Genomic DNA, 16,988 nt, shown 5'->3' with positions numbered 1-16,988 from the left:
CATTTCTATGCTATCACAGACACCCCCTTAGGCACATACATGAAGAACAGAAAATTGTAGGAGCCTAAGCACTAGGAACATTCGCTTACCCTGAGAGAATAATATTAGCATCATGGGGATTAAGCGAACGGCTTCCCCTCCGCTCACAAACGAGCTTAATAGTGTTTCGAAGCGGCAGAGTTTTTAAAAAGCCTATTAATGCAGCGCTGAAGTTATTACTGCGCTCTCATTAACAATAAAGCTTCAGTCTACTTGGCTAAATGAGATGTTTATGTGTTGGGGAAGGAAGGAGGGGGGGTGTTTTGGGCTAAAGACATTCTTTTGTGGTGGTGTAATAAGCCTAATACTGGTCGCTAAGCACCAATGCAAAATTACGCTTCATTTATCTTGGGTGCAACACATTAACGTTGTTTAAGTTTACTAGTTTGACAATGTCAGGCACCGTTGTCTTAACAAGGTCTGACGTGAGCTGAAATAGACTTACTGTTTACCTTAGTTCTTCTGAATACCTGAATGAAAAGATTCAGGATTCTGGGCACAGGCATCAAGAACCGCCACTCAACAATAGCTGATATAACCACATGGGTGAGGGATTACTTTGGCAACCCTTTGTCGAGCACTACAATACAGAGTTACATGCACAAATGCAACTTAATACCTTACTGTGCAAAAAAGAAGCCTTATGTTAACCATGTCCAAAAGCGGTGTCGACTTCTCTGGGCTTGGAGGCATCTAGGATGGACCATTATACAGTGGAAACGTGTATTGTGGTCATATGAATCAGCATTCCAGGTCTTTTTTGGAAAAAATGGACCCCATGTGCTCCGGACCAAAGACGAAAAGGACCATCCAGACTGTTATCAGCAACAAGTCCAAAAGCCAGGGTCTGTCATGGTATGGGGGCATGTCAGTGCCCTCAGTAAAGGTCATTTACACTTCTGTGATGCAGCGTTAATGCAGAAAAGTACATTGAGATCTCAGAGAAACACGTGCTGCCTTCAAGACGTCATCTTTTCCAGGGACGTCCATGCATTTCTCAACCACATGCTGCACACATTACAAAGGCATGGCTGTGGAAGAAGAGGGTACGGGTACTGGACTGGCCTGTCTGCAGTCCTGACCTGTCCCCAATATAGAACGTGTGGAGAATTTTTGAAATGAAAAATGCGACAACGACAATGCGACCTCGTACTGTTGCACATCTTAAGACTAATAGTATTTGGACACCTGACCATGAGCCAATTTCAAAAACAAACAATATTAAAATAAAGTGACCTCTGTCATCTGTTCAGCTATAACAGCCACTGTATTTCCAAATCAGTTTTTCTCTCATCCGTACACGCGTGGTTAGATTGATGTTTTGCCATTTCCTCAGAGGAAGCGGCTGTCAATCAAGCGGCTCTCATGAATATGCAATACGACCGGGAATACGCTGATACGGAGGATAGAAAAAGTCAAACAATATAAATAATAAACGTACAAAACGTGTTCTGAGCTCATTTCTATAAACAATTAGACTGTAAAACGTATTGAAACATATAAAGCTCTCTATATGAGAAAATATATATATAAATAAAACATTAAAACCACCTCCTTGTTTCTACACTCACTGTCCATTTTATCAGCACTTGCCATACAGAAGCACTTTGTAGTTCTACAATGACTGACTGTAGCCCATCTGTTTCTTTACATACCATTTTAGCCTGCTTTCACCCTGTTCTTCAATGGTCAGGAGTCTCCCAGGACCCCCACAGAGCAGGTATTATTTAGGTGGTGGATCATTCTCAGCACTGCAGTGACACTGACATGGTGGTGATGTGTTAGTGTGTGTTGTGCTGGTATGAGTGGATCAGACACAGCAGCACTCACTGTGTCCACTCACTGTCCACTCTATTAGACACTCCTACCTAGTTGGTCCACCTTGTAGATGTAAAGTCAGAGACGATCACTCATCTATTGCTGCTGTTTGGGTTGGTCATCTTTGAGATCTTCATCAGTGGTCACAGGACGCTGCCCACGGGGTGCTGTTGGCTGGATATTTTTGGTTGGTGGACTATTCTCAGTCCAGCAGTGACAGTGAGGTGTTTAAAAACTCCAGCAGCGCTGCTGTGTCTTATCCACTCATACCAGCACAACACACACTAACACACCACCACCATGTCAGTGTCACTGCAGTGCTGAGAATGATCCACCACCCAAATAACACCTGCTCTGTGGTGGTCCTGTGGGGGTCCTGACCATTTAAGAACAGGGTAAAAAACAGGCTAAAAAAGTATGTAGAGAAATAGATGGACTACATTCAGTAATTGTAGAACTACAAAGTGCTTCTATATGGTAAGTGGAGCTGATAAAATGGACAGTGAGTGTAAAAACAAGGAGGTGGTCATAGTGTTATGCCTGATCGGTGTATGTTTTGTGTATATTATATTGACTCGTGACTCGACTCGGACTCACTTCGTTAATATTTCCCATACATGGGGGAAAAATACCTTGAAACTCAACGTCTTTTAAAGCCGACGCCCATCCCAGAACCAGCTGACGTCGAGATTCAAGGCACCACTGCACTTGTCGTGCAATTTTGCCACATATTTTCAATATAATTCATAATCTTACTCAGTAGTGTTTATGGCCCCCACATGCCTGTATGCACTCCCAGCAGCGTCTGGCCATGCTCCTGATGAGACGGCGGATGGTGTCCTGGGGGATGTCCTTCCAGACCTGGATCAGGGCATTAGTGAGCGCCTGGACAGTCCGTGGCGCGACTTGGCGGCGTCGGATGCACTGATACATCAAGTCCCAGAGGCTCTCAATTGGATTCAGGTCTGGGGAACGTGAGGGCCAATCAATGGCATCAATCCAGGCACTGCTTACACACTCTGGCCACATGAGGCCGGGCATTGTCCTGCACCACGAGGAACCCAGAGCCCACTGCACACATTGGATTTCATTCTCGGTACCTAACAGCATTCATGGTACCGTTGGCTACCATATGGAGGTTTGTGCAACCCTCCAAGGATATGCCTCCCCAGACCATCACTGGACCACCACCAAACCGTTCATGCTGGATGATGTTGCAGGCAGCATAACATTCACCACGGCGTCTCCAGACTCTTTCACGAACATGCTCTCATCTGTGAAGAGAACGGGGCGCCAGTGGTGGACCTGCCAATTTTGGTGTTCTCTGGCGAATGCCAATCGAGCTCCACTGTGAGTACAGGGCTGTGCTGGGCTGTGAGTACAGGTCCCAGTGGAGAACACTGGGCGTATGGATGTGCCATCCTGGAGGAGCTGGACTACCTGTGCAACCTGAAAGGGCTGCAGGTACCACCTCATGCTACCAGTACCAGTAGTGCCAGTTTAGGTGTCAGTATCAGATCATTACTGAGTTTTAGTGCTCAAATCATGTGGGTTTATCTGCATTTTTTGGGGTAAACCGCTCACCTGGAATTCTGTTGTTGACGTTTTTCCGAGGTTTCAGGTTGTCGTTGAGATCGTCCAGGTTTCCGTACAGCGTGTGCGAGATCCGCCGCTCTCGATCATCCAGAGATGGACTCAGGTTGTGCTCACGCCCACTAGGACTGCTTGGCGTCCCGCTCTGAGGCACACAAGCATAGAGAAGTCGCAAATCATACACTATTTATGGCATTAAGGGTCTGCAAGAAGGTGGTACACACCTGTTACATTAACACTGGGTACACATCAGGTCTAAGCCGTGTATGGTACATTTAGAACAATACATTTTAATGTGTAATTATTTAATTTTGGTAATGCTGAAGCTGAGGAGATGTGCAACATGATAGGGATGGAAGTAGTAACAATAGTACTAACAACAATACTTATAGAAGGTAATGTCCCAAGTATTAGTCATTGTAGTACTAGTATTGGCAGTAATAGTGGCGGCAACAGTAATAGAAGCAACACTAGAGCTAGTCAGTACTAGTAATAGTAACAGCAGTAGGAGGAGTAACAGTATTAACATCAGTACTAGTAATAGTAGTAGCAGTAGGAAGAGTAACAGTAGTATTAACAATGGTGGAAGTAATAGTAGTAGCTATAAACCTAGTAGTGACAGCAGTACTGGTATTGGCAGTAATAGTGGCAGCAACAGTAACAGGAGCAACACTAGAGCTAGTAAAGTCAGTACTAGTAATAGTAGTAGCAGTAACAGTAATATTAACAATGGTGGAAGTAATAGTAGTAGCTATAAACCTAGTAGTGACAGTAATGGTAGTAGTACTGGTATTGGCAGTAATAGTGGCAGCAACAGTAACAGAAGCAACACTAGAGCTAGTAATGTCAGTACTAGGAATAGTAGTAGCAGTAGGAAGAGTAACAGTAGTATTAACAATGGTGGGAGTAATGGTAGTAGCTATAAACCTAGTAGTGACAGTAGTACTAGTATTGGCAGTAATAGTGGCAGCAACAGTAACAGGAGCAACACTAGAGCTAGTAACGTCAGTACGAGTAATAGTAGTAGCAGTAGGAGTAACAGTAATATTAACAATGGTGGAAGTAATAGTAGTAGCTATAAACCTAGTAGTGACAGTAATGGTAGTAGTACTGGTATTGGCAGTAATAGTGGCAGCAACAGTAACAGAAGCAACACTAGAGCTAGTAACGTCAGTACTAGTAATAGTAGTAGCAGTAGGAGTAACAGTAATATTAACAATGGTGGAAGTAATAGTAGTAGCTATAAACCTAGTAGTGACAGTAATGGTAGTAGTACTGGTATTGGCAGTAATAGTGGCAGCAACAGTAACAGAAGCAACACTAGAGTTAGTAACGTCAGTACTAGTAATAGTAGCAGCAGTAGGAAGAGTAACCATACTAGTAGCTATAAACCTAGTAGTGACAGTAGTAGTGGTAGTAGTAATAGTATTGGCAGTACTAGTATTGGCAGTAATAGTATTGGCAGTAATGGTGGCAGCAACAGTAATATGAGCAACACTGGAGCTAGTAATGCTAGTACTAATAATTGTAGTAAGAGGAATAACTAATAGCAGCAGCAGTGGAAGTAATAATACTGCTACAATACTAATAGCAGTAATAAAAATAAAAGTAGTAGTACAAGTAATGGCAGTGTGAGTGGCGACAACACTCGAGCTAGTAATGTCAGTACTAGTAATAGTAATAGCGGCAGAGGTAGTAACAGTAATATTAGAATGGTGAAAGTAATAGAAGTAGCTTTAAACACTGATCAGCCTTAACATTAAAACCACTTCCTTGTTTCTACACTTACCATATAGAAGCACTTTGTAGTTCTACAATTACTGACTGTAGTCCATCTGTTTCTCTGCATGCTTTGTTAGCCCCCTTTCATGCTGTTCTTCAATGGTCAGGACCCCCACAGGACCACCACAGAGCAGATATTATTTGGGTGGTGGATCATTCTCAGCACTGCAGTGACACTGACACACACTGGTGGTGTGTTAGTGTGTGTTGTGCTGGTATGAGTGGATCAGACACAGCAGCGCTGCTGGAGTTTTTAACACCTTGCTGTCCCTGCTGGACTAAGAATAGTCCACCAACCAAAAATATCCAGCCAACAGCGTCCTGTGACCACTGATGAAGGTCTAGAAGATGACCAACTCAAACAGCAGCAATAGATGAGCGATCGTCTCCGACTTTACATCTACAAGGTGGACCAACTAGGTAGGAGTGGTTAATAGAGTGGACAGTGAGTGAACACGGTATTAAAAAAAAAAAAAAACTCCAGCAGCGCTGCTGTGTCTGATCCACTCATACCAGCACAACACACACTAACACACCACCACCATGTCAGTGTCACTGCAGTGCTGAGAATGATCCACCACCTAAATAATACCTGCTCTGTAGTGGTCCTGGGAGAGTCCTGAACATTGAAGATCAGCATGAAAGGGAGCTAACAAAGCATGCAGAGAAACAGATGGACTACAGTCAGTAATTGTAGAACTACAAAGTGCTCCTATATGGTAAGTAGAGCTGATAAAATGGACAGTGAGTGTAGAAACAAGGAGGTGGTTTTAATGTTATGGCTGATCGGTGTACATAGTAGTGGTAGGACTAAAAGCAGTACTAATGCTTATATCAGTAAAACAGTAGCAATACTAGAACCGTAGGTACTAATAATAGCTGCATTAAAAGTAATAGTAGTAGCAGTAGTATTAATTGAAGTAATAGTACATTAATACCCGTCAAAATTGTAGAAACAGTTGCCGTAGGAACGGCGGTTGTAGTCATGGTAGCACCAACCGAAAAAATTAAATAAGGATATTCCGCTAGCACACCAGCCCTGGGCTCTGCTACCTTCGGCTGGGCGCCCCCTAGCAGGCACAATTGGGAGTGCCCGCAGCAGACAATATTAACCACTACTCTACTAGGTGGGAAAAAATAGGGCCTGTAAAAAAAGTGGGGGAACGTGGAGATCGACTAGACTGGCCTCACGCACAAATCCACAAGTATGAGCAAATAAGAAGGGGTCGTGGACCACACACATGTTGGAGGGAGCATGTGTCAGGCAATTATACCCTCCTCGGACATGATCAAGGTCCCCAGCAGTGCAAGACTAATTGACTAAGCTAAATCAGGAGGAAAAGGGAGAAAATATATATACATACACGAAGAATCTTCAAAAAGTTTCTGCACTTTTATATTTTCGTAGGAAACGGTGAGGGTGGGAGGAGTAGTAATTGGTCGTGTCCGAGATACTGAGAGAGAGCTTATAGTCCGGATTTAATGCCATCTAATTTCCACCTTTTTGGACGCTCAAAGAAGCTTCAAGGGGAAGAAGATTTATATGTGATGATGATGTGAAAGCAGCGCTGCATCAGTGGCTACTCGCTCAACCAAATAAATTTTTTGCTGCTGGCATTAAAAAGTTTATACGATGCTGGGAAAAATGCATCGGAAAGTGACTGTAGAAAAGTGATGTAATTTTTTTCTGAAATTCCTAATAAATATAGTTTTAAAAAGTGCGGAAACTTTTTTGAAGAACCCTCGTACATACAGTAGTATCAGTACAAATAGACAAAAAGCAGTAGTATAAGTAGCATTATTATTATTATTAGTATTATTATTATTCTCATGCTGGCCCACACCTTTCCTTATGCACATCCTTCCGTTAAGACCCCAGAATGCAACAAACAGGCACGTCATGCACACGTATACATGTATAGTATGTTTCCTGACCAACCTGGGGTGTGAATGCAATGTGGAAAATCATATGACCCCCCTGTACTTATGTGTGTGTGTGTTGATTCACTGCATTCACATTTAGCTTCAACTAACATGTGACACACTCAATAAGCCGATTCATACATTCAATCAGATAGACAACAGCAAGCAAAGGCTAAGCAAAGGCTCGGACATTCAAAGTGGTCACATAATTTCTATTCTGTAATAACACCACAGAATACACAGAATTAAAAATAAATCTCTTTAATTTTGTCATATTGTAGAAAAACAGCACATCAGTTGTTGGCTTTCTTGATGCATGATTATTATTAATACTATTATTATCATTATTACATTAGAAAAAATACTGACAAAGTGATTTGGAATTTGATTTTAGCATTTCTAAATTTGCATAAAATTATATTAGAATTTTCCCTGCCCAACATCTAGTATTTGATCCATCAACGTCCAGTATGAGATATACAGTGGATATACACTGACCAGGCATAACATTATAACTGACAGGTAAAGTGAGTAACACTGATCATCTCTTCATCACGGCACCTGTTAGTGGGTGAGATATTTCATGCAGCAAGTGAACATTTGATCCTCAAAGTTGATGTTAGAAGCAGGAAAAATGGACAAGCGTGAGGATCTGAACGAGTCTGACGAGGGCCAAATCGTGATGGCTAGACGACTGGGTCAGAGCATCTCCAAAACCGCAGCTCTTGTGGGGTGTTCCCGGTCTGCAGTGGTCACTATCTATCAAAAGTGGTCAAAGGAAGGAACAGTGGTAAACCGGCGACAGGGTCATGGGCGGCCAAGACTCATTGATGCACGTGGGAAGCGAAGGCTGGCCCGTGTGATCCGATCCAACAGACGAGCTACTGTAGGTGAAGTTGATGCTGGTTCTGATAGAAAGGTGTCAGAATACACAGTGCATCACAGTTTGTTGCGTATGGGGCTGCAGAGCCACAGACCAGTCAGTTAGGAAGGTGGTCATAATGTTATGCCTCATCGGTGTAAAACGTCTACACACTCGTTACAATACCAGGTTTTTGTGATGTCACAAATGAGACCAACATGAATCATTTCAAAATCATTTCCACCTTTAAGGTGACCTATAATCTGTACAATTCAATTCAATTCAAATCCTATCCTCATGTCTCTGACATCTCAGTAATGTCTCATCACAACATCCTGTCTGCTGTCTGATCTCTCCATTTCTCTTACGTCTCATTGCAATCCCTTTACTGTCTGGTTTCTTCTCTCAGAAATATCTCATAACATCCCGTTTGCTGTCTGAGCTGTCCTTTTCTCTATCAATTCCCATCGTATTATGAAACACTACTGAGAAACAAGATCAGACAGGACATAATCTGATTAGCACAGATCAGGGTGTTGTGAGACACAAAAATAAGTGTGAGTTACAAAAATAAGGACAGATCATACAGGATGTAATGAGACATTACTAAGATGAGAGATCAGACAGGACATGAGACGTTGAGACATCACAGAAAAAAGGACATATCAGACACTAAACAGATTGTGGTGAGACATTGCTCATTACTGAAAGAGGATATCAGAATGTAATAAAATGCTACAAAGATTCTGTCTGCTGCCTGATCTGTATTTTTCTCTGTAACATCTCATCTTATTTCTAATCTCACCTCTCAGTAATGTCTCATAACAACTGTTGTCTGATCTGTCCTTTCTCTAATGTCTCATCTAATTCTCACTACTGTCTGATCTCTCCCCTCAGTAATGTCTCATAACAACTGTCTGTTGTCTGATCTGTCCTTTTATCTCTAATGTCTCCTCACATTCTCTCATCTCAGTAATGTCTCATTACAACCTTTTCCCTGTCCAATCTTATCTAAGGTCTCTTCACATTATGTCTCTAATCGTCTTCTTTCTGTCTCATTTCTCATTCACTGGTGCCCCACAGGTTGTGTCTCCACGTTTTGCTTTTGACTATCTGAGCGGTCAGACGTCACTGTCCACCTTGTTTCCTTTTGATCTCATATCCCACGTTCTTTCCTCTCTACTACCTTCTCACTCTTTGATGCTCTCTTTCTCGTTTCCCATATCTCCACGTCTCCCAGTTATCTGGTCTCTCGTTCACGCTGTACTTCCCTTTCTGTATGTCTCTCTCCCGGTTATCTAGTCTGTCCTCCACTATGAGGCGCCTGACGTCTCCTTGTCTGCTTTCGGATCTTCCTCTTCGTCTGTCTCTTTCAGCGCTCCTATAACTCCAATCGTCTCTATCGTCAGGTCTCTCATTTGTCCTGTCTAATCTGCCTCTCTCAATCGTGTGGTATTTCCACGTCTCCTTGGCATCCGCTCGCCCGGCTCTGTCCATCTCTATTTGTCCCTCTCTTTCTCTACTACCATACCTCAATGTCTTGTGTTTGACCTCTTTATCTCTATTGACTGATGTCTCTCTGGGTCTCTCCCTGTCTCTGGCATTATTTCTTAATGTCTCCTTTCCATGTCTTATTCCCTCTCTGTAACGTTCCGTCACGTCCTCTCTACTACCTGATCGCTCTGTCTCTTTGAAATGTCTCATCATGTCCTCATGACTATTTAATCTCTCTATCCGTTTGTAATGTCTCTTTTTGTCTCCATAATGTCTTAAATGATGGTCTTCACTGTCTAACCATTCACTCTCTTTTTGATGTCTCCTGTCCTCATTGAGGTCTGATCTCTCTTTCTCTTTAAAATGTCTCATCATGTCCTCCATGCTGTCTAATCTTCGAATCTCTTTGTAATGTCGCTCCCTACTTTCTGATCTGTCCTTTTTTTTGTAATGTCTCATCGCATCCTCCTTATTGTCTGATCTCTCCTCTCCGTAATGTCTCATCAAGTCCATTTCTCTGTAATGCCGCATCGTGTCCTCTCTACTCTCTGGACTTTCGTTCTCTCTGGAGTCTCTTATCCCTCTGCCTTCCCCGCCCACTTCATCTACACTGTCCATTCTGTCTCTTCCATGTCCTGTTACCTCGCGTTTGTTTACATGTCTGGCCACAATCAGCTGGATCATCCCTCGCTTGTTGCCCTCTGTCGACATGGACTTGCGCAGCGTTTCCATGGCGTCGTGATTGGTCTTTTCGATCAGCGACTCGCCGTTGACGGCGATGAGCTGATCGTTCACTCGTAGCCTCCCGTCCTGCAACAAACAGAGCGGAAACGGATTGTTCACGCTGTCAATAGGGCTACAACTAGTAGTCCACCCCCAAATATGGACACACATTTGTATAGGGTTTTGTTGCCAATGCAGCAGCACCGGACCCCCTGGAATCGCTACATGGACAAAACACCAATCCATCCAGCCCCCCAAACCATTTCAGACATACACTATATTGCCAAAAGTATTCGCTCGTCTGCCTTCACACGCATATGAACTTGAGTGACTCCCATTCTTAATCCATAGGGTTTAATATGATGTCGGCTCACTCTTTGCAGCTATAACAGCTTCAACTCTTCTGGGAAGGCTTTCCACAAGGTTTAGGAGTGTGTTTATGGGAATTTTGACCATTCTTCCAGCAGCGCATTTGTGAGGTCAGACACTGATGTTGGACGAGGACTCATCCATGTCTTTATGGACCTTGCTTTGTGCACTGGTGCGCAGTCATGTTGGAACAGGAAGGGGCCATCCCCAAACTGTTCCCACAAAGTTGGGAGCATGAAATTGTCCAAAATCTCTTGGTATGCTGAAGCATTAAGAGTTCCTTTCACTGGAACTAAGGGGCCGAGCCCAACTCCTGAAAAACAACCCCACACCATAATCCCCCCTCCACCAAACTTTACACTCGGCACAATGCAGTCAGACAAGTACCGTTCTCCTGGCAACTGCCAAACCCAGACTCGTCCATTGGATTGCCAGACGAAGAAGCGTCATTCGTCACTCCAGAGAACACGTCTCCACTGCTCTAGAATCCAGTGGCGGCGTGCTTTACACCGCGGCCATGGAAACCCATTCCATGAAGCTCTCTACACACTGTGTAGGTCTGTAGCAATTGACCCTGCAAAAAGTTGGTGACCTCTGCGCACTATATGCCTCAGCATCCGCTAAGGGGGGTCATGAGAGGGGGTCAAGAGCTCGTAAGGCAGATTGTTTGTACGCACTACTTAGCAATTATGGTGATTATGTCACTACAGTTTTCGTTTCCTAGGCTAACACAGTTATCCTCAGGCCATTCAAACCAATAGACTGAGGTGGCACAACCTGCTAGCATTCCAGCTAAATGAATACTGGGATCGCCTTCACCACTAAGGTTATTCCTTTGTTATTCAGTCACATAATCACTTAGAATTAAGGCACTTCAGTAGGCAGCTTTTTAAGGTATCTAATAATGGAACACAGTCCTAAACAGACTTCACACAACAGGGAATATTTTGGTCTCACCTTGCAGGCAGCTCCACCATTAATGATGGACTTGACAAAGATTCCAAGGTCGGCGTGGTTTTCTTTCGATCGGTTGCCCTTCACGCTGACCCCCAAACCAGCCGAACCGGAGTCGTTCAGGGGCACCTCTAGCGTCAGGAACTCACGGGTACCATCAGGGGTCAGGACCATCTCTTCCTCCACCTGGAAAGTAAATTGGGAGAGAAAGAGAGAGAGAGTGGAATGAGCACACATGAGGACTGGATGATGGAACTGGTTTCCTGTGTCTCATGGGTAGGATGAAAAGGGTTTTCCAGTAAAGATGTAAAGAAATAAAATAGAAATTAAAGCTTCTACTGTGTTGGACTTGCATCTGCAATTTGGGCACCTACTACTAGCCCCCTCCTAATTCATCTGCGGCTTCTGTCATGACATAACGTTCCATTTTTATACATTTTCCTTTTAAATTTAGGTCAGTAATAGCCCAGTGGTAAAAGTACTACACTAGTAAATGAAGGTCGCTGGTTCATACCCCACCATTGTGCCAAGCTGATACTGTTGGACCCCTGAGCAAGACACTTATTCCTCAATAGTTTGGAAGTACAATTTTTTTAATTGGATCGGATACAAAAGTCTGCTAAATGCTGGGATTATAAATGATTAATTTGCTTTTGAAGCCAAAACCCCTGCATTGTGGGTGGGTTTTTTATTGTAATTTTTAAATTAATTATTTTTTCTTTGTTTTTTTTTCTTTATTTAATTATTTTTTTCTTTTTATTTAAAACTTAGTGGGTTTTTTATTGTATTTTTAAAATTATTTATTTAATTTGTCTTTATTTAATTTTTTTTTATTTAAAACTTTGTGGGTTTTTTATTGTCTTTTTTAATTATTTATTTATTTTTTCTGTCTTTCTTTTTTATTTAAAACTGTGAGTTTTTTACTGTATTTAACTGTATTTTTTTAATACTGTATTTTTAAATTTTTTTTATTTAATTATTATTATTTATTTTTTTTAACTGTGGGTTTTTATTGTATTTAAAAAAAAAAATTTTCTTTATTTAATTATTTTTTACTTTTATTTAAAACGTATATTATTTATTAGAGATTATTTATTGTCTATCGCACACACGTCGGAGGGGGTGTGGGGCAGGCGAATATACCCAGCAGCGGAAGACTAACTGGCTGTGCTAAATCAAGAAAAAAGGAAGAAATTGCATAAATACATAGTAGCAAATGTACACACACCAATCAGACAAAACATTATGACTACCTTCCTAATGTTGTGTTGGTGCCAAAACAGCCCTGACCTGTCGAGGCAAGGAGTCTGAGGCAAGACACCTTTCTATCAGAACCAGCGTTAAGTTCTTCAGCAATTTGAGCTACAGTAGCTCGACTGTTGGATCAGACCACACGGGCCACCTTTCGTTCCGCATTTCATAATGTTATGCTTGGTCGGTGTATATAAGCAAAATGACCGAGTGTGTGTCTGCGCACCATAAACAATAGACTCGTGAACGAGTGAATGATGCCTTATCGGTGTGTGAAGTGTGTAATAGGAAGCACTTGCGCAAAACTGCTATGCCGTTTGCCAGCCTGTGTCAGAAGCTACACCATGAATACCAAACACCTGCTCGCACACGAGCCACAGCGCCGGAGGGTGCGTTTGTGCATGCATGTGTGTGTGAATACATTTAAATGGTCTTTGTTTTACAGTGCATTTATAACACAACCTCCTCCTCTTTCTAACTTCATCCATTAGCCACTGGTGCTGCTGCAGGAGGATAAAAAGAACGTGAGAGAATAACAGAGCCGCAGTGAAAGAAGATAAAGAGAGAGAAATAATCAAAGCAGGGGAATAAAGAGAGGATGTCACATGTCAGTTCTGACAAGGAGTCATTAGGAAAATCGTTCTGATTCCATTAAACCGAGACCGAGCTGCTACCTTCTGCAGAACAACATGAGGAACATAGTGTTTATGCAGGTGTTTCTTTTGTTTTCAATGTGCCTCCTTTGACGTGTAAATGAGGGTACAGTCAGCTCCGGAATTATTGGCAACTTTTAAAAAGATGGAGAAAAATGTCCTTGGCTGTTGTGATTTATATTGCGTTAAAAACAACTAACCTTCAACTAAAGTAAAAATGAAATGAAATAAAAAATAAATAATAATAAAAAGAAATCAAAATTATTATTATTATTGTAATTATTACTATTATTATCATTATTATTATTTTATTTTAATATTACTATTATTATTAATAATAATAACAGTATTATTGTCATTAATATTATTATTATTATTATAGTTATTGTTGTTATTACGATTATTATTAATATTGTTATTATTATTAAGACATTATTATTATTGTTATTATTATTATTATTATAATAGTTATTATTGTTACAGCTATTAATTATTGTTGTAATTATTAACATCATTATTAATGTTGTTACTATTATTATTATTTTATTATTAATAATATTACTATTAATATTGTTATTATTATTATTTTTTTTAATTAATATTCTTATTTTATTGTTATTATTATTATTACTATAACACATTACAGGATTATTACAGGAAACAAATGTAAAAATGAAATACTGAATATTGTACAGTATTGCAGGAATTCTATTTTCATTGCTGAATTTAACATTTTATATATATATATATATATATATATATATATATTAGGGCTGTCGAAGTTAACGCGATAATAACGCATTAACGCGACCTCAATTTAATGCGATTAAAAAAATTAGTGCCATTAACGCAAATTCTAGTTCATGTTGACACTTGACTGGTAGAACAAACATTTTAATGTCGGACTTGCCACCGTTTTTCATTTGCGGTTTGTTAACATAATGTAACCGATCGTGGTAGTGATGCACTTGCATAATAAAGAAATAAATACACGCTATATTCACAAGTTGTCGGGAGCAGAACACTTTATTACACTTAATTAACTTCTTCTTCTGTACCGAATACCGGAAAGCTGAGTCGAGCACGTTAGTTCATGAACTATGGAAGCCCCAAAGGGTCAAAACACACTCACTTCGTGTAGAAACGTCCATCAAACCATCGTCACGATACAACCACAGACAAGTCTGATACAATAACTACGCCTTATCCCATCTAAAGCACCGCTGATCTACAATGTTTGCTGATGGAGAAATTCTAACCTACAATCTGACATTTACTGCCTAGTATGTGAGTGAATAAACTCCCTTACAGTTTTCTCTTGTCCCAGCAGTTTTTAACATCAGTACATTTAGCATAAAATGTGTTCACCATTTTAATTGTAAAATTTCACTTAAAAATCCTTGTTTTCTATAACATTTACACAGATTTTTTTTATGCGATTAATCGCGATTAACTATATGAAATTCTGAGATTAATCGCGATTAAAAATTTTAATCGTTTGACAGCCCTAATATATATATATATATATATATATATATATATATATATATATATATATATATATATATATATATATATAGTTTATGCATTTTTTCCCTTTTAGCGCGTCCAATTGCCCGATTGCGTCATGCTTCCTCTCCACCAATGCCGATCCCCGCTCTGATTGAGGAGAACGAAGCTACCCCACGCCCCCTCCGACACGTGACCAGCAGCCGTATGCATCTTATCACGTACATTTTGACGAGTGCAGTGCAGCTCAGCACTGTGTACGGAGCGACCAACAGACACAGTGGCCAACTATTGTCTGCTGCAGGCACTGCTGTGCACACTAGATGGCGCCCAGCCGACCAGTGACAGACAAGTGGGAGGTAAATTTCTATCAGACCGTCCCATTTTCCCATTGTCTGTACGGCATCAGACCAGCCCAGTGGCACTGCTCAGACTCAAAGCCAGTAGGCAGGGATGGCTACTCAGTGTGCTACTCCAGAGCATTGCCATTTCTTACCTTACCATGATGGAAAACGATCACAGTCTGTAAAAATAATGGCAAACGATCACAATCAGAGAATTATGTAATGATAATTTCGACAGGCCTAGGGGTGTATAGTGCTCGCCTCATTTTCCTCACACACTCAGCCGCCGCAGCAGATCAGCTTTAAAAAGTTAATGTAGTGTGTATGTGTGTTTGTGTGTGTGTGTGTGTGTGTGACACCGCTCTGCAGAAAATTACATCAGGATTCCAAAGCCTGATAACATCTGTCTACCAAAATGTTAAAGCCAGAGTCAGTAAGAGAAATGCAGCGAGAACAAAACGGCGCTAGTGCCTGATGGAATCAGGGGTTTCATTTATGGAAAAGAAGGCCAACCCGCACGCTATCGCGGCTCTTTTCCTGCTAGCGAGCACATTGATCTCTTCTATCCGCATCTGGCACGAATCGAAACATTAAAAAATTTATGGAAGGTAATGGGCAAGACCAGCAACCGGCGGTGATGCCCATTAGCATCTAGCACTATACAGAGACTATTGGAAGCAACACCGTGTTAAAAAATGCTAACGTGGCCAGGCAAGAAGAGAAAGACTGGAAGACGATTAAAAATTCATTATGACAACTGTGCGAGCTTGGTACAATTGACGCTTGGTACAAAAAAGTGTAAAACTAGAATATTTCTCTCTGTAAATTCACCCCAGGCTTGTGCCCAGAGCCAGGTCCATAAAGGCATGGTTTGAGGAGTTTGGTGTAGAGAACGTCCAGTGGCCAGCACAGAAAATAAATCATCAAGCCCATTTAACCCTTTAAAGCCTTAACCACCAAAACGTTGTGTTTTACAAATATTTGCCTTAAATACCTGCTGTATATAATTTGATACACACATATTCAACCTGATTTTACAACAAAATAAATTATGAAATATCAAGTACTAATAAGTTGGATTAATCCAATAAATATTCCTAATTAAGGATCAGTAAATATGTGAGTGTTGTTTTAACCTTGTATTTTACAAAACTGGTAAAAACATCCATGCAAAACAACAGGTTGGTCACTGCTTAATGATAGCCATTTTGGATGTCTTATTAAACGTCCTCTGGTGCATGTTTTTCAGGAAAAAAATTACCTACTGATGATGTAGAGGTCTCTAAAACTCGTGTATCAAATATGATACGCTTGGTTATAGGGTTGTTAGCGTTGGGATGGGTTGGATTGATTGGGACTTAGCAAATGAGAGTTAAGGGCTCCTAGGTGGTGCAGCGGGATAAAATGTAACAGTGTATTATTTACTTGGTTGGTCTGGACCAAAGGGACCGAATCACAACTATAAACACGACCTTAGACACAAGTGGAAGAGAAGAATGACCCGGTAAGACCCACTGACTCAAATCCAAAATAGAGCAGACATAGCTTTACGAATGTGACAAGTGTGTGTGTGTGTGTGTGTGTGTGTGTGTGTGTAGCTTACCGAGTCCCTCACTCTTTGCGCTGTGGGCTCTGTGTTCTGTGGAAAGCAAAAAATAATACAACATTATGATG

General features: G+C 41.1%; 1 protein-coding gene across 3 annotated transcripts in view; it reads right to left on the bottom strand.

Moving 5' to 3' along the window:
* Positions 1-16,988, bottom strand: part of pard3ab (par-3 family cell polarity regulator alpha, b) — a 152,245-nt gene that overhangs the window by 78,482 nt on the left and 56,775 nt on the right. For 2 of the 3 annotated variants that reach the window (XM_062988060.1, XM_062988061.1), the window contains exons 12-15: positions 16,918-16,953; positions 11,561-11,743; positions 10,154-10,321; positions 3,442-3,595 (exon numbers count right to left, since the gene is read on the bottom strand). In XM_062988060.1, the coding sequence (XP_062844130.1) occupies positions 3,442-3,595; positions 10,154-10,321; positions 11,561-11,743; positions 16,918-16,953 (541 nt within the window). The remainder of the gene's footprint in view (positions 1-3,441; positions 3,596-10,153; positions 10,322-11,560; positions 11,744-16,917; positions 16,954-16,988) is intronic. The other variant, XM_062988062.1, reaches the window with a different exon arrangement.

Source organism: Trichomycterus rosablanca, chromosome 25 (assembly GCF_030014385.1).
Source record: "Trichomycterus rosablanca isolate fTriRos1 chromosome 25, fTriRos1.hap1, whole genome shotgun sequence".
Lineage (NCBI taxonomy): Eukaryota > Metazoa > Chordata > Actinopteri > Siluriformes > Trichomycteridae > Trichomycterus > Trichomycterus rosablanca.
The sequence above is the reverse complement of the archived record's forward strand: the minus strand, read 5'-3'. Positions and strand labels throughout refer to the sequence as shown.